The sequence below is a fragment of the Wickerhamomyces anomalus genome, assembly GCF_001661255.1.
Source record: "Wickerhamomyces anomalus NRRL Y-366-8 unplaced genomic scaffold WICANscaffold_3, whole genome shotgun sequence".
In the NCBI taxonomy this organism is placed as follows: domain Eukaryota; kingdom Fungi; phylum Ascomycota; class Saccharomycetes; order Phaffomycetales; family Wickerhamomycetaceae; genus Hansenula; species Hansenula anomala.
The window spans coordinates 2,144,482-2,168,262 of NW_017567112.1; the positions used below are offsets into that span (position 1 = coordinate 2,144,482).

Sequence of the window (23,781 nt, forward strand, 5' to 3'; positions counted from 1 at the left end):
TGCATTCCACAATTCTTGTCATCTTGATATTTTTGATTCCCAAAAATTCAATCATGCTTGGGTTCACCAAAAGGACAGAAATCGAAGAAGTTGATCAAGGTTACGAAGAACGCGCCTCTAAACCTTCAGGATTTAACCTGAAAATTGGTTTTTTAGTTATCTATCTGTCGTCGTTGATGTTTTTACTATCATCAAACTATTTTGAAGCTCAACTACCAACAAAAGTTGCATCATTTGACATTGAATATTATCAGAACCCTTCGTCAGTTTTGGAAAAGATCTTTGAAATCACAGAAGAAGGAACAGTCAAAGTTATCGAACCTTCCTTATATATCGATGAGCATCAAGCAAGACTGGATATGATGATATACGAATATTACAATGATTCTTCAAGTGTTAATGAGACAGAATTGAACGCTTTCTCAACAGGACTTATATTTCTTCAAGAATTGGAGTCGCCTTTCAAAAACTATTTCGGTTTAAATGGAGATTTATATTACGATATAGTTGACTTTCTTGAAAACACAATCTACACTTTATACTTTGATGAATTTGCTACAGAATTTGAAGATTCCATGGATTTGAATAATTTAATTCATTGGATCCAAGTTAATAACAACTTAAGATTTGTGCTGTTTTTCCTGATTATCATATATATTGTTGAACAGGCCATATCATTTCTAACACCTAAAAACAAGTTCCTTCATACAAAAAAACTTGTGTTGTTGTCAATCAATATCTGTACAACTTTGGCTATTCTAGGAAGTTTTGTTGTTTACTGCTGGATTGTTTACAGATATCCTTCTCCCATAAATAATTTCAACCTAGTGACCACCATATTTATATTCATAAGTTCTATATCTGCTAATATCTACAATTTCAAATAGGTTATAAACGTGTTGTTTTCATGTTATCGGTGGTTGATGTAGCACTAGTATTAGGTGGTGGTGGCCGTATTTGTCCGCTAGCACGACAGGGCGACCTTTTTTTTTTCGCGACCATTGGAAATGAAAATTGATATAATTTTCAACAGACGTAGAACACAAGGTGTTGGTGATACTTTTATTTGGATCACAATACACACTTGAGAAAATGAGCACAAATACCCTTGTTGACAGACCTTCACAGAGACCAGATGTCATTGATGAGATCTTAACTTCATTGAAAAGATATGACGTTTCAGTTATCAAAGATTTGGAAGATTATCTATTTGACCAATACGAAAATGATTACAGTGATTTGAACTCAAACTTGGCTTTATTAAAGTTATATGAATTAAGCGATGAAACTTCAGTTGAGAGACAAGATTCCACTTTGAAGATATTGATAAAAGGCTTAATTCAATTCACCAACTCTGACTTTACCTTATATTTACACTTACTACCACCATACATTTTCACCACAACCAATGAATACACTACCAAAATCCAAGGATTAGTTTCATTATACGAATTATTAATTTCCAACAAGTTTGATCAATTTTTGGCCAAAAACAAAGAATTATCATTAGTGGATGATCACAGTGTGAAGTTAATTGAACAAACATTCTTGAGTAATAAGAACTCCAAATTCATTATGAGTGAGGCTGTTAGTGAAGAAGTTTCAGTTACAAGATTGTCCAAAGTTGTTGGTCAACTTTTACAAAACTAGATTGTCCTAGTTTTGAAACATGTCAAATAGATTCATTGTTAGTTAATTACGTTGGTTTTAATGTTATTTGATGTTCGTTGTAGTAGCTATTTTCTCGATCCAAATTATTTACCCATATACAGGGTTTCTCACCATTTCTATACCCTGATCTATACATTTCGAGTATAGTTTCCACTGAAATCATCGCTATTCTTTGTTTATGCTTATGATCCTTCAGCTCATCTCAATCTGCCAAAAAGGGAACTTGGTACACACACTCCCGAGATAAATTTTTTTAAATTTTTTTTAAAGTAAAGTAGAAGAGACATAACTTAATATAGATATTTTCAATCAGATAACTAGTATAGATCCCAGCTTACTAGGTAACTAGCTACTGTGTGAAATATGGTTGCTAACAAAAGAAGAAGATCCGATGCTGGGTCCAAGAAGAAGGAGTCACCTTTGACAAGGGAAGACAAAACATCTGCTCCTCAGAAATCCATCTTGGAATCAAGTGAAGTATCATTTCCAAGAGGTGGTGCTTCTGCCTTAACTCCTCTTGAATTAAAAGAAGTTGCCAATGAAGCTGCTAGTGATGTTCTTTTTGGTAAAGAATCTTCCGCTCCTACAATCTCAAAATCAGATGAACATCGTCCTTTAAAGAAGAAGAAGACATCAAAATCTACATCAGCAACTGCTTCAGCTGAAAAAACCACCATCCCAGTTGAGAGTTTGTCATTTAAATCCTTAATACCGGGTACACTTGTATTGGGTAAAATCAGTGAAATAAATCGTTTAGATATTGCTCTTTCATTACCAGATAATTTGATTGGTTATGTTCCAATTACTAGTATTTCCTCAGTAATAACAAAACAACTGGTAGAATTTGAAGAAAGTGATAGTGAAGATGAAGAAGACGAAGAAGATTCTGATGAAGATTTAGATGAAGATGATGAAAATAAAACCACCAAAGGTACTTCAAAAGTTAAGGTTTCAAAAGAATTTCCAAATTTATCTAAATTGTTTAGAGTCGGCCAATGGTTACGTGCTGTTGTTGTCGAGTCGAACCAAAGAGGTAAAAAGAAACAACACAAAAAGCGTATACAGTTGTCACTTGAACTTGAAAAAGTTAACAAAGATTTAGAAGATGATGATTTGATCCCAGGCTCAACTTTACAAGTTAGTGTCAAGAGTGTTGAAGACCATGGTATCATTTTTGATACCGGTAAAGCTTCAAATGCTTTCATATCCAACAAAGAATTGAAAGCTGCCAAATATGAATTAGAAAATATTCACCCAGGTGCTGTTTATTTGAGTACAATTGTCAACAATAATGCTCGTACTATCACAGTTAGATTCAATACTGGTAAGAAAAATCCAGTCACCACCATTTCATCTATTGATTCAATCATACCAGGTAACTATATTGAAACTCTAGTCACAGAAGTTCATAATGATGGGCTAATAACAAAATCATTCGGTTTAGTTGATTCTTCAATAAGTTTGACACATGCTGGTGTTTTCAACGAAAATGAATTGAAACATAAATATGCAATTGGAACAAATATTAAAGCTAGAGTCATTGCTGTTTTACTTTCAAATGGTTCTAAAAAATTGGTTTTGTCACTTTTACCTCATATTTTGAACTTGAATGAAAATAATTATGATAAAAATGTCTTATCAGATCCATTAGAAGCTTTCCCAGTTGGTCATATTTTTGAAACAGTCGAAGTTAAAGGTCATGATAGCAATTACATTTTTGTTTCTGTCGATGGTGACAGATTTGGTCAAGTTCATACTTCGAGAATCGATGGTGGTAAATCGAACATTGCAGCTATATATTCCAACGGATCTCAACATAAAGCCAGAGTTTTGGGATTTTCACAATTTGATAACTACTATACTTTGACTATGGATCCTAAAGTTATTAATCAAAAATACTTGAGGGCTCAAGATATCCCATTAGGTGAATTAGTTACAGGTGAAGTGCTAAATGTTTTACCAGAACATGGATTGAAGATCAAAATATTCAATCAATTTGAAGCTCATGTTCCAACTTTACATATGAGCGATGTTAAATTGATTTATCCAGAAAGAAAGTTCAAAATTGGATCAAAAGTAAAAGGTAGAATCATCAGTATCTCAAAATATACCTCAGAAATCACAGTGACTTTGAAGAAGTCATTAGTTGGTAATGAAAATATTATTTCAAATATTGACGAGGCCAAAGTTGGAGAAAGAACTGCTGTTACTGTTACTTCATTCAAACCAAATGGTGCTTTAGTCTCATTTTTTGGTAATTTGAAAGCGTTTTTACCAAAGTCAGAAATCAGTGAAACTTTTGTTAAAAAACCAGAAGATCATTTACGTTTAGGGCAAACTATCACTGTTAGAATAGCTTCTGTTGATAAGGAAAAACATAGAATCACAGTTAGTTGTAGACTATCAAATGAATCCACTGAAGAGCAAAAACAAGCATTAGAAGATTTGGTTGTTGGTAAGTCTGTTGTCAAGGCTGAAATTGTGGAAAAATCTAAAGAATCAGTTGTTGTTGAGATTCCAGGTAGTAACTTGAGAGGTGTTATATTTGTTGGTCATCTTTCTGATGGTAATTATGAACAAAATCGTGCTATTTTGAAAAGATTAGAAGTTGGTTCCTCGATTGAAGGTCTTGTTTTAGATAAAGATGCTCGTTCAAGATTGTTCAACTTGACAGCCAAAAAATCATTGATTTCAGCAGCTCAAGAAGATAAATTACCAGTTTCATTCAAAGACATCACTATTTCTGAACAGCTGATCCCTGGTTATGTTAAATCTGTTACTAATAAAGGTATTTTTGTTGGTTTTGCATCTAAACTTGTTGGTTTAGTCTTGGCCAAATATGCCACTGAAAGACCAGTTGATGAATTAACCTCAGTTTTCCGTATTAACCAATCTGTTTCCGTTAGAGTTATCAGAACAGATGATGAAAATAAGAGATTTTTGCTATCTTTAAAAGAAAAGAGCACTGCTGGTGATGATGTTATCAATCCAGTCGATGCAACTGTGAAATCCGCTAAAGAATTTGTTCCAGGCAAAATCACCAAAGCTATTGTTAAAAGTGTGAAGCAAACCCAACTAAATGTTCAATTAGCTGATAACGTTCAAGGAAGAGTTGATGTTTCACAAATTTTCGAAAAATTTGAAGATATCAAGGATACAAAGAATCCATTAGAACAGTTCAAAAAAGGTGATGTTTTAGATGTTAAAGTTATTGGTTATCATGATGCTCGTAACCATAGATTTTTAGCAATAAGTCATCGTAAATCTAAGCAAATCATTATTGAGTTGAGTGCTAAGAAATCAGATTTGAAAGAAGGTCCTTATAAACCATTATCATTTGATAAATTAACAGTTGGTACCGAATGGGTTGCATATATCAATAACTCCACTACCGGTTTCTTCTTTTTGAACCTGTCACCATCCGTTAAAGGTAGAATATCATTTATGGACTTACCAGGTGATGCGTCAGCTTTACAAGATATTGATGGAAACTATCCAATTGGTTCAGCCTTGAAAGTTAAAGTTAAATCTGTCGATTCTGAAAACAATGCTGTTTTGTTAACAGGTAGACAAAATTCAGTGACAACATTACAAGATGTTAAAGTTGGAGCTGTTGTTCCATCAAGAATTTTAAGAATTACTGATAGTTTTGTAATTGTTGAGCTAGCTGAAAACTTGACTGCTATGGCATTCATTACTGATGCTTTGAATGACTACACTTCAAAATTGGATGAAGTTTTTGATAAGAATGACATAGTTCCAGCAAAAGTTCTTTCAGTTGATGAAAATAATCAAAAAATCAATGTTTCATTACGTTCAGAGAAAGCCAAAGATAAATTGATTTCCACTTTTGAAGACTTGAAACGTGGTGATGTTGTTCGTGGATTTGTGAAGAATATCTCAGACAGGGGTTTATTTATTTCATTAGGTCGTACAGTTACTGGTTATGTTAAGGTTGGTGATTTGTCAGACTCATTTATTAAAGAATGGAAGAAATACTATAAACCTCATCAAGCAGTTATTGGTAAAATTGTTGATTCCGAATCAGAGGGTCATGTTACATTAACATTGAAAGAATCTCAAGTTAATGGGGAATTAAACATTTTGAAACGTTTTGAAGATTTGAAAGTTGGTGATATCTTTGAAGGTTCTGTTAGAAGAGTTACTGACTTTGGTGTTTTCATCAAATTAGATGGCACATTAAACATTAGTGGGTTATGTCACCATTCACAAATTTCAGATAATGATGTTTCTGATTTGACTGCTTTGTTTGGTGAAGGTGATAGAGTCAAAGTGAAATTGTTGAGTATTGACAGTGATAAGAAACAGTTATCACTTGGTATGAAGGCTTCATACTTCACAGAAGAAACTGAAGATGTTGAAATGGAAGATGCTGAAGAATCTGAATCTGAAGAAGAAGAAGAGGATGAAGTCAAGGAGAATCAAAGTGATGACGAAGATGAATTAGTTGAAGATGCTTTCAATGGTCAAGAATCAGAAAATGAATCCGATGAATCAGATGAAGAAAAGAACATTAACGAATCTGCCCCAGTTACTGGATTAACCACAAATGGATTTGACTGGACTGCTAGCATTTTGGATCAAGTTCAAGATGATGATTCATCAAGTGATGAAGAAGATTTTACTGAAGTTAGAAATAAGAAGAAAAGAAAATCAAAGACCGTTGTTGAAGATACCACTGGTGATTTACAAACTAAAGCTCCACAGTCTGTTTCTGATTTTGAAAGATTAATTATTGGTAATCCAAATTCTTCTATTGTTTGGATGAACTACATGTCATTTCAATTACAGTTGAGTGAAATTGAAAAGGCTAGAGAAATTGGTGAACGTGCTTTGAAGACCATCAATTACCGTGAAGAGCAAGAAAAATTGAATATTTGGATAGCATTATTAAATTTGGAAAACACATTTGGTAATGAAGAAAGTCTGGAAGATGTCTTTAAACGTTCTACTGAGTATATGGATTCATTAACTATGCATCAAAAACTTGTTAGTATTTATATTTTGTCTGATAAATTTGATAAAGCTGAGTCATTATTCAAGGTCATCACGAAGAAATTTGGTAAGGAGTCAGTCTCTGTTTGGGTTACTTTTGGAAGCTATTTGTTGGACCAAAAACAATCAGAAAGAGCACATGAAGTTTTAGCTAACTCCTTGAACTCATTACCAAAACGTCATCATATTGAAGTTGTTCGTAAATTTGCTCAATTAGAATTCACTAAAGGTGATGCTGAACAAGGTCGTACATTGTTTGAAGGTTTGATTGCAGATGTTCCAAAACGTATTGATTTATGGAATGTTTATATTGATCAAGAAATCAAAAAGAATGAAAAGAAAAAAGTGGAAGAGTTGTTTGAAAGAGTTTTGACCAGAAAGGTTTCACGTAAACAAGCCAAATTTTTCTTTGGTAAATGGTTGACATTTGAAGAAAAGAACGGTGATGCTAAAGCTACAGATTATGTCAAAGCTAAAGCTCAAGAATATGTTCAAAAAAATAAAGAATAAACTGCATGACTCGTGTCAATAGAAAGTCGTACTTGTATATTATAATTGATTGTATCATTTTTGTTTTTGAAATGAAGGCGCTTGTCGTAGTTGTGAATGTTAAAGTGACACAAAAACGAATTTACTTGTGCACATAGATATGATCAAAATTTTTTTTGATTGTAGACATCTTTTCTCGATAGAACATGAAACGAGGTATGTTCAAAGCCATGTTGAGCCATTGGTGGAAGTTTCTAGTTCCTGTTATAGTGCTGCTGTCATTTGTGTTATCCAAAGGTAGTCGGCCACCCCATGTCACCAACAAAAGTCCAAGTCAAATCTTCAACATTGTTGATTCACAAAACTTCAAAAAGTTGATAGCTTGTGTTGAGGTATCAAGTGGGACAGCATGTTTCAATCGATACGGCCAATTGTTGGTTGATGAAATGAAAAAACACAAAATATACCCTGATGCAAAAGATGCTAATAAGTGAGTTTATCTGTATCAGAATTTTGAGAGATGTGACACTAACTTGGGAAAAACAGTTGTTTGAAGCTAGTGTTGAATGGTAACCTGAAAAGTTTGAGTTTTGCCTTGGAAGTTCTGACATGTTTCATTGATGATTCATATTTGGCAAAGACAACTGATCCTTCAGCAATTTCAAAGACTCTTATGATATCAAAAGTGATTTTTGTATTGGTCTTAGGCGCTCTATGCTGTGCAATTGCTGTCAGAAGAAGAAAACAGGCAACTTTATCCCATTTTCAACTGAATCATGATCAAAAAGTTGAAACCCTGAATCAAAAAGAGTCAAAATCATATACCACCTCTTTTGTTGAAGAAACAACTCCAGAAATAGAATCACTACTGAAGATCCAAAAATATTCCCAAGCAGAGATATCAATAGAGGAAGAAAAGGAGAATGATAAAAGGCTCTTGATCACTTCTAATAATCAAGTCTTTGATCTAAGCACAGAACTAGGCAAATCAAAATGGAGAGAAAGTGTGAAAAGTCAGCTTCATAAAGAGGTGACCAAGAAGGACACAAGAATTGAAACAACTTCGTACAAACAACATCTGTTTGATGGGAATAGTGTACTCTCACCAAGGCCAAAAGCAACCACCAACGCATCTCAATTGGGATTGGAGACAAATACAATGGATAATTTGTACCACAAAAGAGCAAGAGACGACATCAATATCCATGATCCAACCAAGCCAGTTCCATCAATTTTAAACCATCCAGTTGTTGATGTGAGAGGCAAACCTTTGCGTCGTATCTTCATCCCAGGACGTGGCTGGGTTTCGTCCAAGACATTAGCCCTTGAAAAAAGTATGTTAACACTGTGTACAACGCCTAGCCAGAAGCAAGAGAACGGATTGAGCTATTGATGATGGATTTGATGACATTGATAAAAAAAAACAGTTTTGTAGTTTGTCTTCGTTTTCATTTTTTTTAATTTGAGAAAAAAAATCCATAGATTATGCCAAATTCGGAGTGCACTTGTCTTTAATCATTCAATTGCTCAGTAGTTAAAGAAATCGGTCACTTGTATTGCAGTATTAATGACAGGCAAGAGTCGTTATATCATTGCCCTTGATTTTGACAAAACTAGTCTGAGTGATTCTACGACAGGGGAAGATTGTGATTTCTGGACGGTTACCAAAGATTTATCAAGAGTCAAACCGAAAACAAACCCAGATCAAGAAAATAACAATTTAGACTACAGATTCAGTGCAGTTTCAATAACTTCTGTGGAGTTTAACGAGATGAAACCAACGTCAGAGCCATTGAGAGCAAAGTTTGTTGGTTACGGCGTTGTTCGGCTTTATAAACAATACGACAGTTCAAAAGAATCCGAAGAGATTGAAGTTGAATCAGATGATACGACAGTTGCAATTGTTGCAGTACCCAATTATTTCTCAGCTACAGACTTGTTGGTGTTTCTTGGAGAATCAGTTACGAAAAATGTTTCTCATTTCAGGTTAATCAAATCAGATAACCCAAATAGGTTCATGGTGTTGATGAAATTTAGAACTAATGAGTCCGCAAGAACTTTTCAAGAATGTTTCAATGGGAAGTTCTTCAATTCAATGGAATCAGAAACTTGTCATGTTATATTTGTGAAATCTGTGATCTTCAAACCTTTAAACTCACAAAATCTACAAGCTGGGATTCCATATCTTTTGGAAGATCCATTTACATTACAAGTGAGGAAAAGTCATAATGAAAATGGCGGCTCTTTAGAATCACCAGTTGTGAAGGAGCTACCCACTTGCCCTGTCTGTCTTGAAAGAATGGATGCTGATGCGACAGGTCTTTTAACAATTTCCTGCCAACATACTTTCCATTGTAATTGTCTAAGCAAATGGAGAGATGATACATGTCCAGTTTGCAGGTACTCAAACTCAAGCATAAATCCATTGGCATTGAGAGATCCTTCTAATTCTCAAGACTCATGCTCTATATGTGGAGGTGATCAAAATTTATGGATCTGTTTGATATGTGGTAATATTGGATGTGGTCGTTACAATTCCAAACACGCCATTCAACACTATGAAAGTACCAATCATTGCTTTGCAATGGATATTTCGACTCAGAGAGTCTGGGATTATGCTGGTGATAACTATGTTCATAGATTACTACAAAATGAATCAGATGGGAAATTAGTTGAGTTACCAGCAGCTAATTCTACAAGGTGTTCACCCTCTTCAGATGAAAAAGATAAAAATAGGGATTATGCCTTCGAGTATTCCAACGTGCTGCTATCACAACTTGAATCCCAAAGGGAATATTATGAATCAAGACTAGCAGAGGCTGCGGATGCTTTCAACAATGTTCGTCAACAAAATTCTTCAATGATGAACAAAATGCGTGATTTTGAGCTTCAGCTCAATAAAAGGTATGATGAGTTCAACGTAAAAGTGGAACAACAGACTGCTGTTTTCGATAAACGTCTACAACAAAGTGATCAATTGAAGGTCTTAGCTAAAGCTTTTGAAAAAAAATGGAAAGACGAACAAGCAATGAGTACTGGACTTTCCGAGAATCTTGCAACAGTGAAGGAAGAGAATCAAAAATTGAAAACTCAAAATGAAGAGTTGCAAGCCCAAGTTACTGATTTGATGTTTTATTTAGAGTCACAGGAAAAATTTAAAGATGCATCTGATGAGGTTAAAAATGGTACTGTTGTTGTGCAGGAGCCCTCATCGTCTAGCTCCAAAAGAAACCATCGAAAGAAATGATGATTGCAAAGTAGGAATTCTATTCAAGTTAATGAAAGTTATGATTAAAATAATTATTTCCGTAGGATTTATTCGATTAGATTATGTGTTGGTGTCCGGATGTCAGCCCCAGATAACAAATTACATAATCATAAGCACAAAATTTTTTTTATTTTTTTTGGCCATGAAAAGGTCAAAAGGGCTCCAATTGAAGTGAAAACTTGCTGATGGTGGTCTAAACATCAGTGAACTTTGAATCATAAGATCATACCCATTTGGAATATATAAGATGGCAAAGAACTCTATCAAATTAATTGCAAATGATGTTCATAGAGGATTAGCTGAACTCGTTTCAAAGAGATTAGGAATCAAGCTTACAGACGTGACTTTGAAAAGAGACTCTTGTGGTGAAGTTTCGTTCTCTATAAATGAATCTGTTCGTGATGAAGATATCTATATCATCATGCAAATTGGATCTGGTATTGTTAATGATAGAGTTTTGGAACTATTGATTATGATTAATGCTTGTAAAACAGCATCTGCCCGTCGTATCACTGCTATTATTCCAAACTTCCCATATGCTAGACAAGATCGTAAAGACAAGTCTAGAGCTCCAATCACCGCTAAGCTCATGGCAGATATGTTGACCACTGCTGGTTGTGACCATGTTATAACTATGGATTTACATGCTTCCCAGATCCAAGGGTTCTTTGATGTTCCTGTGGATAATTTGTATGCTGAACCAAGTGTTGTTAGATATATCAGAGAACAAATACCTTATGAAGAAGCAATTATTGTTTCCCCAGACGCTGGTGGTGCTAAAAGAGCTGCTGGTTTGGCTGATCGTTTGGATTTGAACTTTGCATTGATTCATAAAGAAAGAGCTAAAGCTAATGAAGTTTCAAGAATGGTGTTGGTTGGTGATGTTACTGATAAAATTTGTTTGATTGTTGATGATATGGCTGACACATGTGGTACTTTAGCTAAAGCTGCTGAAGTGCTGTTGGAAAATAGAGCAAAATCAGTTATTGCTATTGTTACTCATGGTATATTATCAGGTAATGCTATAAAGAACATCAACAACAGTAAATTGGATAGAGTTGTTTGCACAAATACTGTTCCATTTGAAGAAAAATTGAAATTGTGCCCAAAATTAGATACCATTGACATAAGTAGTGTCTTGGCTGAAGGTATTCGCCGTTTGCATAATGGTGAAAGTGTCTCATACTTATTCCGTAATGCTCCACTGTGAGAAGAAGTATTGGAAATTAATGGAACGGGTGTGTGTGTGTCAAAAGTATTTGATAGATTGAAGTTTGATGTATTTTTTTGATTTTTTTTTAATTTATAGTTTCATTATACAAGAAATATATATCTAGCATTTGATCTAAATTATGTAAATTACTTATATATCCTAGTATTTTTTCATTATAAGCCATACTTTTCTTTTGAAAATTCGGTCAATGAGCTTAAAATTTCACCATGGTCTTTGATATGATCATGTTCTTCACCATTCATAACTTTCAAAGCTCTATGGTCTGGAACCCAAATAACAAAAGCACCTGCAGCTTTACCAGCAATTAATCCAGGTAAGGCATCCTCAAATACTAAACACTGGTCAGCTTTAATATCAGTTTCACCTTCTTTTAATTGAGAATTTAATGATTTTAATGCAGTTAACCAAATATCTGGAAAAGGCTTACCTCTACCTTTTGGTATTCTTTCATCATCACCAGTGACAATATGTTCTCCAAATAACTTGAAAATGTCCTTTAAATGACCAGTTTTACGTTCAAAATTGATTCTATTTGATGAAGTTGCTAATGCAATTGGAATTTCTTGAGAATGAAGATATTGTAGTAATTCAGCTGCACCTGGCAAAAATTTACATTTGCGCCATTTTGTTTCCTTCAGTTAAGTTAGTAAATGATTATACAGAGCCTTTAAAATTTGACCTACTTGTTTTTTGATGTTTTTCTCAATCAATTCCTCTGGAGTGTATGGTAAATCATAAGCTTCAATCAACAATCTTGAAGCTTCAGGACCTGGACGTCCTTGCAGCTGGATCTTGACATCCCAGCTCAAGGGGCCTTTGCCATGTTCTTCTAATAATTCATTGGTTACTTCGGTGTATATATCTTCAGTATTGATCAATAGACCATCCATGTCTGCTCATTGTTAACGGGTTGATACAAAACGTGTGTTGCTCCATGGAAACTCACCGAAAAGACATGCTCTGTATCTTGAGCAATAGTTAGCATTGCATAATCAAGAGGTAACTAGATTGAAGCCACATACTTTTGTTGAGCCATAATTGGTTTGATGAGTGATCATTTGGACGTTGGTAAAAACCAAATTCGAGACTTTTTTTTTTCAAAGGTCATAACGGTCAACTACAAATATCACATCAAAAAACAAATGGTCATAACAAATTAAAAACACAAAGAAGACATAGCAAATCATTATAAAGGAGGAAGTGGACTTCTGCAAACTGGACATTGCAATTTGTATTGCATCCAGGATTCAAGACATCTAGAGTGGAAGATATGCTTACAAGGAGTAACCATATAAGTTCTTCTTGAAGCAAAATGGAGTGCTTGGTCTGCATTTGACTTGGAAATGTGTAGTTTCACTGGATTCATACAGATTGCACAATCTATAGTACAGTTTCCTCCATGTTCTCTATTAATAGTGGTTGTGGTGTCATCAATTTGTTCATGATCATGTTCATGAACTATACCAAAGCCTGATTCTAAATCACCTTCTGTCAATACTGGATGATAATCATAGGTTTTTGGTAATAACATTTTTGGCAAGAAAAATCTTGGTCCATATAAATTCTGTAAAAATAATGGTACAATTTGAATAATATACCAACGAACAATCCAATAGAAAAAAGTTGGGTCATAATGATGTTGGAAAACATTGTTTTTGTTTGTAAAGACATATGATAGAGGAAGTAATCTAATCAAAGTTGAGCCCCCAATAAACCACCATTTAAAAGATTGGCGTGAACCTCTTATAACATTTCTATATATTTGAGGTAGCCAATAAGAGTTCAATATAATCAACATAACATATTCAAAATTTTTTCTCAAATGTTTTGGCCACATGACTGAGTTCAAGATTAAAAACGTAAAGACAATTAATGTGAAGAAAAATCTTGAATAAATTGCCCCACTGACTTGAGATTCATCTTGGTTGTTAACAGGTTGTGGTGCATTTTCTTGAGTTTCATCATCTAATGATCTTCCTTGTAATGCAGTAAATATACTTAGAGATCTCTCATTAAGTTGTGAAACATAAATACTAATCATATATCTCATTTCAAAGATTGAAGCCAATATAAACGATAAGAATGCACCAACAGTTAAAGGTAAATATAACTTGTTCAGCACTGCAGAACTTAACAAAAAAAGCATTGCTAATGAACCATCAACAAGACTCATTAAGCAAATTGACCAAAATGAAACTTTAGAAATAGTGGATGGTGTATTTGTTTGATTCATTTGCTTCATTATCAAAAAGATTTGAGCCAACAAGATTCCGATACCAATTAAAATAATCTTGTGTAATTCAAAAATTTGAATCTCCTTTTTGATACCAACGGCTGATGGAATATTTAATTGAACGGAGCAGTCAGGTGAATATAAAACACCAGATAAATTTAACTTGGGTATTTGCTTGAAATTAATTGGGCGACCAATTGGATTTATCAATTCTTGATCCAAATTTTTGATTTCATCATTTGTTAGATTAACCTTATTTAAATGGAAATAATTAACAAATTCACAGTGGTTTTCTGAAGATTGTATCATTTGATAGAGATAATTAAAATTAATATCAATATTATCAGCTGGTGTTGATGTCTTGAACAAAGTTTCCTCTAAATAATTTATTGTTAAATTTTTAGAAATATCAAAATTGTCATCAGTAAAAGTTAAATGTTGTAACCCACCGAAAAAACTTAGAAATTTGGCACTATTTGTTGATGTTATTATATTACCAGATTCAACAAAATAGAAGCCTTTGGTTTCAATTGAATGTTTCATTGTTTCATCATCATTCAAAAATTCTATGTCTATATTAATCAACTTTATTTTAGAATCCAAGTGATTGAAATAATGCTTATTTAGTTTATCAACGATTGAGATATCTATTTTGACATTTCCTGATCCAATTGTAACGTTACCGACAGAGTTTCCAAATGAAGGTGACAACTCAGAATTCAAATCTTGATCATAACCAACCAAGTAGGGAGGTAACTCTAGAGGTAACTTTGTATAATTTGTTGATCCATTATAATTACTTGTGAAATTACCGTATAAGCTTGAGGAGATATTTTGGTAATAGTTTTGATTAGGATCGTTGTTATCATTCTCCAAACTCCATATTGATTCAGCCAATTCAATGATATCATTTGGTAAAATTGAATATTTTTGATTATTTTCCCAATGGTCATAGTCCTTCCCAGGAAGTGGGTATGTTTCATTTGTTTGTCCATCTAATACATCTTGATAACTTAGTTGGAACCCAGTTAGATTACCAAAATTATGATTGAAAGTGTTGTTTTGTAATAGTTCAAATGATTGGTATAGTTGATTTTTGAACAATATCAGCTTATTGTATTGATCATCTGAATTTATAGGGGTATTTGGTGGGCCAGGAAGAAGAAAAGTGAAAAATATGATTAGGAAGATGAGGTTGTACCTATTCATCTCCGGCATAGTTGTGTATGGAATTGAATGCCAACAATTATGGTACATTGTAATCTTTATGGGTTTACAATTACATTTTGCCATTGATCTTGAGGGCGGTGCTCCTGTCCATTTCTCAAAATAGCTATGTCCCAAAAGGGTATCTCAAATACGTTTTGACAAATCGGTACATTACCCGATTTGGAATATTTCAAAAACCAGTTGATCATTTCTTTGCACACGGAAATTTCATCATCCTGAACAACAACAAAACAGAAAAACAATAAATCGGACTACGGATTGTAAATGGTACAAGAGCAAGTAAAGTAGACGTCCACGGAAAGTGCTTGAAAAGAAATGATGTGTTTCCGTTGAATGAAAATCGAATAAAAGACGTGGTTTTAGGCACCTCCACATTTCAACTCCACAATGTTGCATGGATTTGATCAACACTTTGTATTATTGTACGAGACATATCAAGACTCAAATGATATAAGCTATAGGAGAGAAGAGGGAGTATAATACAGTCTTCCTTAGTGAGCTTGCACTTGATGCTAAAATCTAACTTTAAATATTGTATACGTCAGTTTATTGTTTCTGCTCACTTATCTCCTTTTGGATTTAATCTGCTCCATCTCAAAACAAGTATTGAATTAATGTTGGCTTTGACTGCGCTTGATTGCGCCAATCCATGTTCAGCCCTACATCAGAATATCCACTTTGGAAAAACCCACGATGAGTTCTTTCTAAGAAATCATCTAGGATGCAAAAGTATTTTAATCTCAAACTTGTCCCTCACCAAATGAATGAGATACCCCAAACACATATCTTGATTCCATATCACCGTAATTGCCAAAGAAGAACATATAATGACACTTGTTGAGCACCCAGCCTTTCACTCAAGCTATTTCAGGGATGATTTGACAGGTTTCATAAAAAATGATTGGAGAATTACCCAAAAAGGGACAGACACGTCTATACTTTTTCTCAAGCAAAGTATACCAAATCTATCAAATAACGAAGGTGGTGGTGGTGATGATGATGTTAGTATTGAAGCAGAATAACCCATAACGCCATATCGAAATGATCATTCCAAAACTAAACAAAAGAGCACCCCCTCTCTTTTCAAAAGAATACTAGTGATGTGAATAATATATAAACTCATCAATTGAAGCTCAATTGCAACTTGATTAAATTCCAGCTGTTAATTCCTTAAGTTCCCGTCTCGCATTGCAAATTAACAAAATGGCAACTTTACCAGAAGACTTAGAAAAAGGTACCGTCTACCATGGTTCAAATCCCGAATTGGCTTCTTCAACTGAAGAGGAACCAAAAACTTTTACAACAAGTTTAAAAAATTCAACAATTCATAGAATTACAACATCCAATGATGGTGATGTTGTATATTTAGGTGATCATGCATTCCACAAAAATGAATTAATTAATGCATTTGCTGGTGATTTAAATCCTGGTGTTCATAAAACTCCATTCCGTCCATTAGGTAACCCAGTTCCTTTAGGATTGTCAGGTTTTGCAATTTGTTGTTTTGTTGTTTCATTAGTTAATTGTCAAGCAAGAGGTGTAACAAATCCAAAAATCATTGCAAGTGCTGCTCTTTTCTTTGGTGGTGTGATTGAACTTATTGCAGGTTTATTTTGCTTGGTTATTGAAAATACATTTGCTGCAACTGCTCTAGGTGCATATGGTGGATTCTGGTTAGGATTTGGTGGTATCTTATTAGACTCTTTTGGAATTGCTTCATCATATGCAACCACCGAAGAATATACGAATGCTTTGGCATTTTATTTAACAGCCTGGGTCATTTTTTCATTCATGTTGTGGTTATGTACATTCAAATCAACTTGGCCTTTCTTTATTTTGTTTTTATTTGTTTGGGTGTTCTTGATGTTCTTAGCAATTGGATATTTTATCAATTCAACAGCCATGATAAAAGCTGGAGGTGTTGTTGGATTACTGGCGACTTTTAATGCCTTCTATATCATTTATGCTGGGGTGGCTGATTCAACAAATTCTTATATCACCATCAAAGCAACACCTATGCCGGGTGCTCCAACAGTTTGAGAAATACACTCTGATCAAACATGTTCATTTCAATTCGTTAAGTTCAGTTCATTCAAGGACAACTATCTTTGAAAACAGTTGTATTAGCATTAATATCGTTAATGTTGCAGATTTTTTTTTTTTTTTGTAGCATAGGTTTCGCGTTTTCGCGATTTTCTTCTCAAAAACAAGATGCCTCTTCTACACTGATCACTTCATTGGGAGCCACAATGATGTTGGTGGCTAGTGCATCGCGAAGCTCCAACAAATAGATGGCTGCACTTCAACGTCAAGTTTAAAAGTTGTGATGTTATATCTGACACGATGTCGTTGAATTTATGGGTCAAAAAGAACAAAGGTCGTGACACACAATGACAGGAAATAGAAAACTATCAACTACTGAGTCTGTGTTATTACTGGCTAGTGAAGATGTTAGTGACTACCGTCGTGCTTACAGAAACCAAAATGAAGATCGTTTACTGAATTCTGATGCTGAAAATAATGGTTTGTATCAATCTATTGAGGGCTCAAATCTTGAAGAGACAATTGAAGAAGAAGAAGCTGATGATCACGATATATCTATTCTCAAAATTAAAAATCTTTTCCAAATTGAAGTATCTTTGCTTTTGAATGTTCTATTGGCAGCATTTGATGGTACAATTACTGCTTCAACTTATACAATCATTGGTAGTGAGTTTAATGCAGTCAATCTAGGCTCCTGGATAACAACTTCATATTTGATTACATCAACTTCTTTCCAACCTCTTTATGGATCATTCTCTGATATCTTTGGGAGAAGAGTCTGCTATTTCTTTGCAACCACCATCTTTGCATTAGGTTGTATTGGCTGCTCGATGTCTCAAAACATATTTCAACTATTTTTTGCAAGATCAATAACAGGTATTGGTGGTGGTGGGTTGGTTACTTTAGCTACAGTGATCAATTCTGATATAATACCATCTGCAAAGAGAGGTTTATTTCAAGGCTTTCAAAATATTCTAGTGGGTATTGGAAGTATATTGGGTGCTGCACTTGGTGGTTTCATATCCGAGCAAATTGGCTGGAGATATTGCTTTTTAGTTCAAGTCCCAATAAGTTTAACTGGGTTATTGTTTGGGATATTCTATATCGAGAATCAAACTGAATTTGATCATGAAAAGGGTATAAAGGATATAGACATAGAAGGCTCCATATTATTAGTTGTTGGGTTGACCTCTCAATTATTGGCATTAAACACATCTTCGGTATCTTTGACAATTCTTTCATTTGTAATTTTGATTGTTTTTATAAAAATCGAATTCAATACGGTGAAAATTCCAATCATCCCCTTCAAACAAATCCATGGAACTTCAAATTATTTAGTTTTATTCATTTCAATTTTGACAGGTTTTGCAAACTTTGCCTATATTTTCATTTTGCCTTTGCTTTTCCAAATTGTTCTAGGTGATTCCCCTTCAAAAGCTGGTCTCAGATTGGGTATTCCGTCCTTGTTTACCAGCGTTGGATCGTTGCTCACAGCTTATTTTATGAATAAAGATGTCAGTAATTTGGTGTACCTTGTTCATTTTGGTGTCTTCTTAATAGGTTTTGGTAATTTATTGGCACTTTTTATATCTCCAAGAATCCCAGATAAAATGCTAAATTTTTTGTTGATTGCAGCTAACACTGGTCAAGGTATGTCAAATCCGGCCTTATTATTTACCTTTATCTTAAACTTCACCAAAAGATTACAAGCAAGCTCTACATCAACATTGTACCTTTTCAGATCAATTGGTAATGTTTGGGGTGTTGCAACTATTTCTATAATCATTCAATTTTTTTTGAAAAATGAACTGGTTAGAAATTTTGAAAATTCAGACTTGAATGAGGATGAAATCAATAAAGTCATTTTCAAAGTTTTGAGATCAATCAGCTACATTCAAAAGTTACCAGATTCAATTAAAGAAACAGTAAGTACGTCTTATGAAACGTCAATAAGAAAGGCCCAAATTGTTTCAACTTTAATCTGTGTCTTTTGCTTTACACTATGTGTATTGCGAGATTATGTTTTGACTAAAAAGGAAACTGCCAAACTTACACCATAGAGGCATTATTTTGGATTTATAATAGAATATCGTCTTAATATTATTCACTTTCCGATAGAAATAATACATAACCAACAACTATTCCAAGTGCTGTGCCAATGAAGGTACTCAGAATGACAACTTTTTCCATGGTAGTAACGTCAGGCTGAATTCTTTGTATTAAACCATGTGACTCCTCAAGACCATCAATTGGAAAATCATCGTCTGTTTCATCAGCATCTGAGCTTGTGGGATAGTAATCTTCATCATCTTCATCCTCATAGTAGTCATCTAAATCTATAAGGTTTTGAATATTACTAGTTGAAAAATGAGCTCTAGGACTTGAATCTGCAAATCTAACTGGTCTGTGTTTTCTTGTTTGTGAAACCAAAGGACTGGTCATTAAATGATCACGACTGTATTCAGTGCTGTACTTTATGTTTTCTATATTTTCTGTGCCTCTGATGGTGATATCACTGTCTAGCTCATGCTCGAAGTCAACTCTGTTGGTATATGGGCTGGTATCCAATTGATCAAAATGAGTTAAATTAGCCATGACTCTTGTACTGTTTGAATCTTAACACCAAATTATTATTGAATTAGAGATACAAAGAACAGAATCATTGCGCTTTTCGTGTTTTTTTCTTTGTTGTTGTTGCGCAGGTTTCATGTTTACATTGTGATGTATCATTTTTTCGGTAAGTACTTATGTATTCTTGTTTCGGCCGAGAGACCACTATTAAGTGCTACAAAGACAAATAAAAAAGCTTATTATCAGAGATAGGATGTACACTGAAGTGTCTTGGGGAATCTTCTTGCTCCTCTCAAAGCAAAAGGAGTCAAACAGACACTATCCAACCCACACTTGTGATCACAATCATAAAACGAAGACCAATTGAGTAGCTGAAATAATTCCATAAACTGAATTTTGATGGATTGAAATTGTGATTTTAAGTCACCCAATGGTTTTTTCTCAACAATACTTCTGACAACCATCTTATTAGATACATCAAAGAATCCAAACATTATATCAACAAGAGCTTCTGTAACTTTAATGAACGATGACCAGATAAGAATCTCCGATTCTGTTGCCAAACCACCGTGGAAATGTGCATATTCATAAACGGCTTTCAGCTTTGCCTCTCTCATTTGATTGTACTTATCATCTGCAAGTTGAAACTCACTGAATCGCCTGACAAAGTTACCAGTAAGTACTGTTACATTAGTAACCACCTGCATCAAATCAAAATCGGACAAATTTTCAAAGTCCAAAGGTTCAAGATATATTGAGAGCAGTTGTAAAATATCCGAAAATTTGGCAACAATTTCATTTGAAACCAATTGCCAGTCAGTACCTGAAAAGGGGTCAGCATGTCCATCCGATTTCAAATAATTTTCAATTGACTTTCTCATCTCATCTTTCAAAACCTGTGGAATATCAATTAGTCTTCTTTCATAAGGATCTGTGTGTATCCATGTCTTATTCAGTGGAGTAGACAAACCTTTAAAATCTATAAGAATTCTTCTATCTCGTTTGTCATGGGCGTTTCCCATTTTCTTCTGATCATATGCAGCTGTATGTTTGAATTTATTCAATATGCTTTCAATCTCATTGGTGTTATCATTTGGTATGCCTGATAAGTTTTCAAACCATTCTAAAGTAGTGTTTGAAGATAATTTTAATTTTGGAGAATGCATATCACATATTATAACTTCAAATCCAGTCTCAACTCTAATAAGTCCATCCAGCCCCCATGATCTACCCCATTTACAGACGCTTTCAACAAAGCTATATTCTGATTCATCTTCACCTTTGGGAACGTTACCCAGAATCATTTGTGTATCCAGTTCACCCCCTGATCCCTTAGCACCACTAGCACCGTCAAAGAATATTAGCTTATTCAAAGGCTTGACAACTTCAAACGCTAACATTGTATTATGATCTTTTGCAGGAGGTTTATGGCTTCCACCAGGGTATAATCCTTCAGCTTCAATGACATGTTGAAGTTGACTTGCTTGTTGTTTCTTGTGTGATGTGAGCCCAATAAATGCATAGCTGAACTCATAGTCTAGAGCTGTCCAACCAACACCAGCTGGTATCTCACCATGGTTGTTACCATGATAAAGCATGGTTCCTTCTGAGATGTATGCTGGTAGAAAAGCAACACCATTCGGGTATATGTTTTGGTCTTTATTAGCAGCAACACCATTGATCAAGTTGAAAACAGCAGAAGCATTTTCCAAAGAAATCGGTCTATTGAAGGGAGTGTAGTCATTGTATTTAATATCATCGCTTGAAATTATAAATCTAGGGTTTTCAAACAAAAATGGTGCTTGATTATAAGTCCATATGAATCCTGTTATTAACACAACACTTATGATATATTTCCAGAAACCTTCAAAAGGAGACATATTGATAGTTCAGCAAGCATCTTCAAAGGAGCATCCAAAGTTTCGTGATAAAGAGTTCATTTTGTACTGGTTAGCAAGTTGATTAGACTTTCAACATATTTCACACCCAGTTTCCAGTAGCTAAAGATAGAGCCGAAAAAATAAAAGAAACCCGAGATAATGGCAGAGTCTACATACAACATTGAAAACATAATTTTTTTTTCATAAATTTAGTTTTTTCCAGCTTCTTTGGCTTCTCTATTGGAATCCATAATCATCAATGATATGATAGAATCAGCAACTTGAGCTGCAACAATGGATGTGATTTCAGCAGCAGTGTCATAAGGTGGAGAAACCTCAACAACGTCCCCACCAACAACTTTTAGACCTTCTAAACCATCTAAAACAGTTAAGAGCTCCCTGGATGTCCATCCACCTGGCTCAACAGTACCCGAAGCAGGAGCAGTTGAAGGATCCATACTATCAACATCAACAGAAATATAAACTGGATAATCACCAACTCTCTCCTTGATTCTCTTAATGATCTCGTCAGCACCAAGTTTATCAATATCACGAGCCAAGATTCTATCAAATCCACAATCAATATCATGTTTCACATCTTGTGGACCAGGGTATGGACCTCTAATAGCAGCATGAATACAAGCATCAGGAGCTAACAGACCTTTTTCATGAGCCCAATGCAAATAAGTACCATGGTTAATTGATTGATACTCAGTAACATTACCACCAAAATAATATGGATCCCAAGTATCCAAATGAGAGTCAAAATGAATCACTGCAATTTGACCCCAATTTTCAAAAGCACCTCTCAAAGCAGGTAAGGTGATGGTATGATCACCACCAATGGTGAAAATCTTTGGTGTCTTGTAAGCATTCTTATCAGTTGTTGAGTATTTACCAACAGCCCTTTCAGCTCTGTACAATTGATCAAGTGCAACACGGTTATCCATTGGTGTAACTGGAACTGAGCCAACATCGACGACACGAGCCCAATTACCATATGGATCAAACCCATCATAAACTGAATATGCTGGTGCCAATCTTCTAGAACCTGCTCTAACACCATCTGGTCCGAATCTAGCACCTGGTCTATAACTGACACCTGTATCAAATGGAGCACCGAGAACTGCAATGTCAAATTTTTCAGTCTCGAGGGATTCTGAGGAAAAAGCATCGACATAAGGTAAATGTGCAAAAGTGTTCACACCACCAAACTCACCACCACGATACAAGACAGCTGAGCCATTCAAATCTCTTAAATCATCCTTGTCCGGATAGTCATATTGATCTTTGACAAGCAACAATGAAGCAGCATCTGAAACTGGAATAGGTGATTTTTTTGGCTTACCACCAACGCTAGCGACTTGTTGAACTCCCAAATTATCTAAAATTGGACCATAGTAACGATCAAGGAATGATAAATGCGATCTATCTCCACCGAGAGAAGAGGATTGAACGTCTTTTGAGCTTTCAACTTTTTCACAGTTCAAGACTAATTGTTCTGCATTTGGAATTGCTGAACCTGATACTTGAGAGGCAAAAAGAGCTAAGACGATTGATTGTAAAACACCAGCTGAAAGTTGCATTTTAGTGTAGTTAGTTTTTCATTGAATTGATGGGGTTCCTGAAAGGAATTCACTCCCTTCTTATAACCATTTTGGATTGTATATCTAACTAGCTTTCGTTCTTCGGAAACCATGATCTGTCCACAATTGACTTGTTGCGATTCCGATGATATTTTCATTTTCAATTCAACTGCCAAAAAATCTCAAATTCTACGGCTTTTTGAAATCGGGATTTCAATTTTGAAAAATTCCGATCCATCGGAAAATTAATTTGTTCGCAAAAAAAAAAAATTGCGAATGTTGATATCAATCTGAAGTTTGTTTCTACGATGTCATTATCACTAAGCTTTCCAATGATTAAAATAATAATGTGATTCCTCTCTTTCACCTTCTTTGCTCATGGAAAGGCAAGAACCCTACATATATTTTTTTTGGTGATGTCTGGCTCAAAATATGAACAACTTATCCAGAACGGAGGGAGTGATTCAAGAGATTATGGTTCCACTGAAGAAGCTGTTATTCCCATGGTGGGTAAAGATGCGTCTACAACTTATTCTAAAGAATTCAAAGTTATTGGGAAA

At 34.6% G+C, this 23,781-nt stretch overlaps 14 protein-coding genes across 14 annotated transcripts; 9 read left to right on the forward strand and 5 right to left on the reverse strand.

Moving 5' to 3' along the window:
- Positions 1-53: 53 nt before the first annotated feature.
- Positions 54-887, forward strand: WICANDRAFT_63042 (uncharacterized protein; the record flags this gene model as incomplete). The annotated part of the gene is made up of 1 exon (XM_019183482.1): positions 54-887. One exon carries the CDS (start codon positions 54-56, stop codon positions 885-887), a length of 834 nt encoding a protein of 277 aa, XP_019039695.1.
- A 205-nt stretch (positions 888-1,092) lies between these two features.
- Positions 1,093-1,650, forward strand: WICANDRAFT_63043 (uncharacterized protein; the record flags this gene model as incomplete). The annotated part of the gene is made up of 1 exon (XM_019183483.1): positions 1,093-1,650. One exon carries the CDS (start codon positions 1,093-1,095, stop codon positions 1,648-1,650), a length of 558 nt encoding a protein of 185 aa, XP_019039696.1.
- Positions 1,651-1,969: 319 nt separating this feature from the next.
- On the forward strand, positions 1,970-7,216 carry RRP5 (Rrp5p). The gene has a single exon (XM_019186389.1). The coding sequence runs from the start codon at positions 2,035-2,037 to the stop codon at positions 7,195-7,197; it is 5,163 nt and encodes a 1,720-aa protein (XP_019039697.1). The 5' UTR covers positions 1,970-2,034; the 3' UTR covers positions 7,198-7,216.
- A 12-nt stretch (positions 7,217-7,228) lies between these two features.
- On the forward strand, positions 7,229-8,561 carry WICANDRAFT_105423 (uncharacterized protein; the record flags this gene model as incomplete). The annotated part of the gene is made up of 4 exons (XM_019180445.1): positions 7,229-7,392; positions 7,558-7,666; positions 7,723-8,510; positions 8,539-8,561. Exons 1-4 carry the CDS (start codon positions 7,383-7,385, stop codon positions 8,559-8,561), a joined length of 930 nt encoding a protein of 309 aa, XP_019039698.1. The 5' UTR covers positions 7,229-7,382.
- A 338-nt stretch (positions 8,562-8,899) lies between these two features.
- WICANDRAFT_17190 (uncharacterized protein) lies at positions 8,900-10,414 on the forward strand (the record flags this gene model as incomplete). The annotated part of the gene is made up of 1 exon (XM_019180730.1): positions 8,900-10,414. A coding segment is annotated over one exon (1,515 nt), but the record flags the coding sequence as incomplete, so codon positions are not given.
- A 277-nt stretch (positions 10,415-10,691) lies between these two features.
- Positions 10,692-11,654, forward strand: PRS3 (ribose phosphate diphosphokinase subunit PRS3; the record flags this gene model as incomplete). Its single annotated transcript, XM_019186390.1, has 1 exon — positions 10,692-11,654. One exon carries the CDS (start codon positions 10,692-10,694, stop codon positions 11,652-11,654), a length of 963 nt encoding a protein of 320 aa, XP_019039700.1.
- Positions 11,655-11,830: 176 nt separating this feature from the next.
- On the reverse strand, positions 11,831-12,568 carry WICANDRAFT_84338 (haloacid dehalogenase superfamily protein; the record flags this gene model as incomplete). Its single annotated transcript, XM_019185692.1, has 2 exons — positions 11,831-12,310; positions 12,362-12,568. 2 exons carry the CDS (start codon positions 12,566-12,568, stop codon positions 11,831-11,833), a joined length of 687 nt encoding a protein of 228 aa, XP_019039701.1.
- A 239-nt stretch (positions 12,569-12,807) lies between these two features.
- TUL1 (ubiquitin-protein ligase TUL1) lies at positions 12,808-15,129 on the reverse strand (the record flags this gene model as incomplete). The annotated part of the gene is made up of 2 exons (XM_019182738.1): positions 12,808-13,082; positions 13,143-15,129. 2 exons carry the CDS (start codon positions 15,127-15,129, stop codon positions 12,865-12,867), a joined length of 2,205 nt encoding a protein of 734 aa, XP_019039702.1. The 3' UTR covers positions 12,808-12,864.
- Positions 15,130-15,968: 839 nt separating this feature from the next.
- Positions 15,969-16,163, forward strand: WICANDRAFT_84340 (uncharacterized protein; the record flags this gene model as incomplete). The annotated part of the gene is made up of 1 exon (XM_019185693.1): positions 15,969-16,163. The coding sequence occupies one exon, from the start codon at positions 15,969-15,971 to the stop codon at positions 16,161-16,163; it is 195 nt and encodes a 64-aa protein (XP_019039703.1).
- Positions 16,164-16,344: 181 nt separating this feature from the next.
- Positions 16,345-17,181, forward strand: WICANDRAFT_30599 (acetate uptake transporter family protein; the record flags this gene model as incomplete). Its single annotated transcript, XM_019181749.1, has 1 exon — positions 16,345-17,181. The coding sequence occupies one exon, from the start codon at positions 16,345-16,347 to the stop codon at positions 17,179-17,181; it is 837 nt and encodes a 278-aa protein (XP_019039704.1).
- Positions 17,182-17,464: 283 nt separating this feature from the next.
- Positions 17,465-19,244, forward strand: VBA2 (Vba2p; the record flags this gene model as incomplete). Its single annotated transcript, XM_019180300.1, has 2 exons — positions 17,465-17,664; positions 17,701-19,244. The coding sequence occupies exons 1-2, from the start codon at positions 17,532-17,534 to the stop codon at positions 19,242-19,244; spliced, it is 1,677 nt and encodes a 558-aa protein (XP_019039705.1). The 5' UTR covers positions 17,465-17,531.
- A 40-nt stretch (positions 19,245-19,284) lies between these two features.
- WICANDRAFT_63051 (uncharacterized protein) lies at positions 19,285-19,779 on the reverse strand (the record flags this gene model as incomplete). Its single annotated transcript, XM_019183484.1, has 1 exon — positions 19,285-19,779. The coding sequence occupies one exon, from the start codon at positions 19,777-19,779 to the stop codon at positions 19,285-19,287; it is 495 nt and encodes a 164-aa protein (XP_019039706.1).
- Positions 19,780-19,997: 218 nt separating this feature from the next.
- Positions 19,998-21,635, reverse strand: WICANDRAFT_31223 (uncharacterized protein; the record flags this gene model as incomplete). Its single annotated transcript, XM_019181810.1, has 1 exon — positions 19,998-21,635. The coding sequence occupies one exon, from the start codon at positions 21,633-21,635 to the stop codon at positions 19,998-20,000; it is 1,638 nt and encodes a 545-aa protein (XP_019039707.1).
- A 209-nt stretch (positions 21,636-21,844) lies between these two features.
- On the reverse strand, positions 21,845-23,221 carry WICANDRAFT_84343 (agmatinase; the record flags this gene model as incomplete). The annotated part of the gene is made up of 2 exons (XM_019185694.1): positions 21,845-23,067; positions 23,119-23,221. 2 exons carry the CDS (start codon positions 23,219-23,221, stop codon positions 21,845-21,847), a joined length of 1,326 nt encoding a protein of 441 aa, XP_019039708.1.
- Positions 23,222-23,781: the final 560 nt, after the last annotated feature.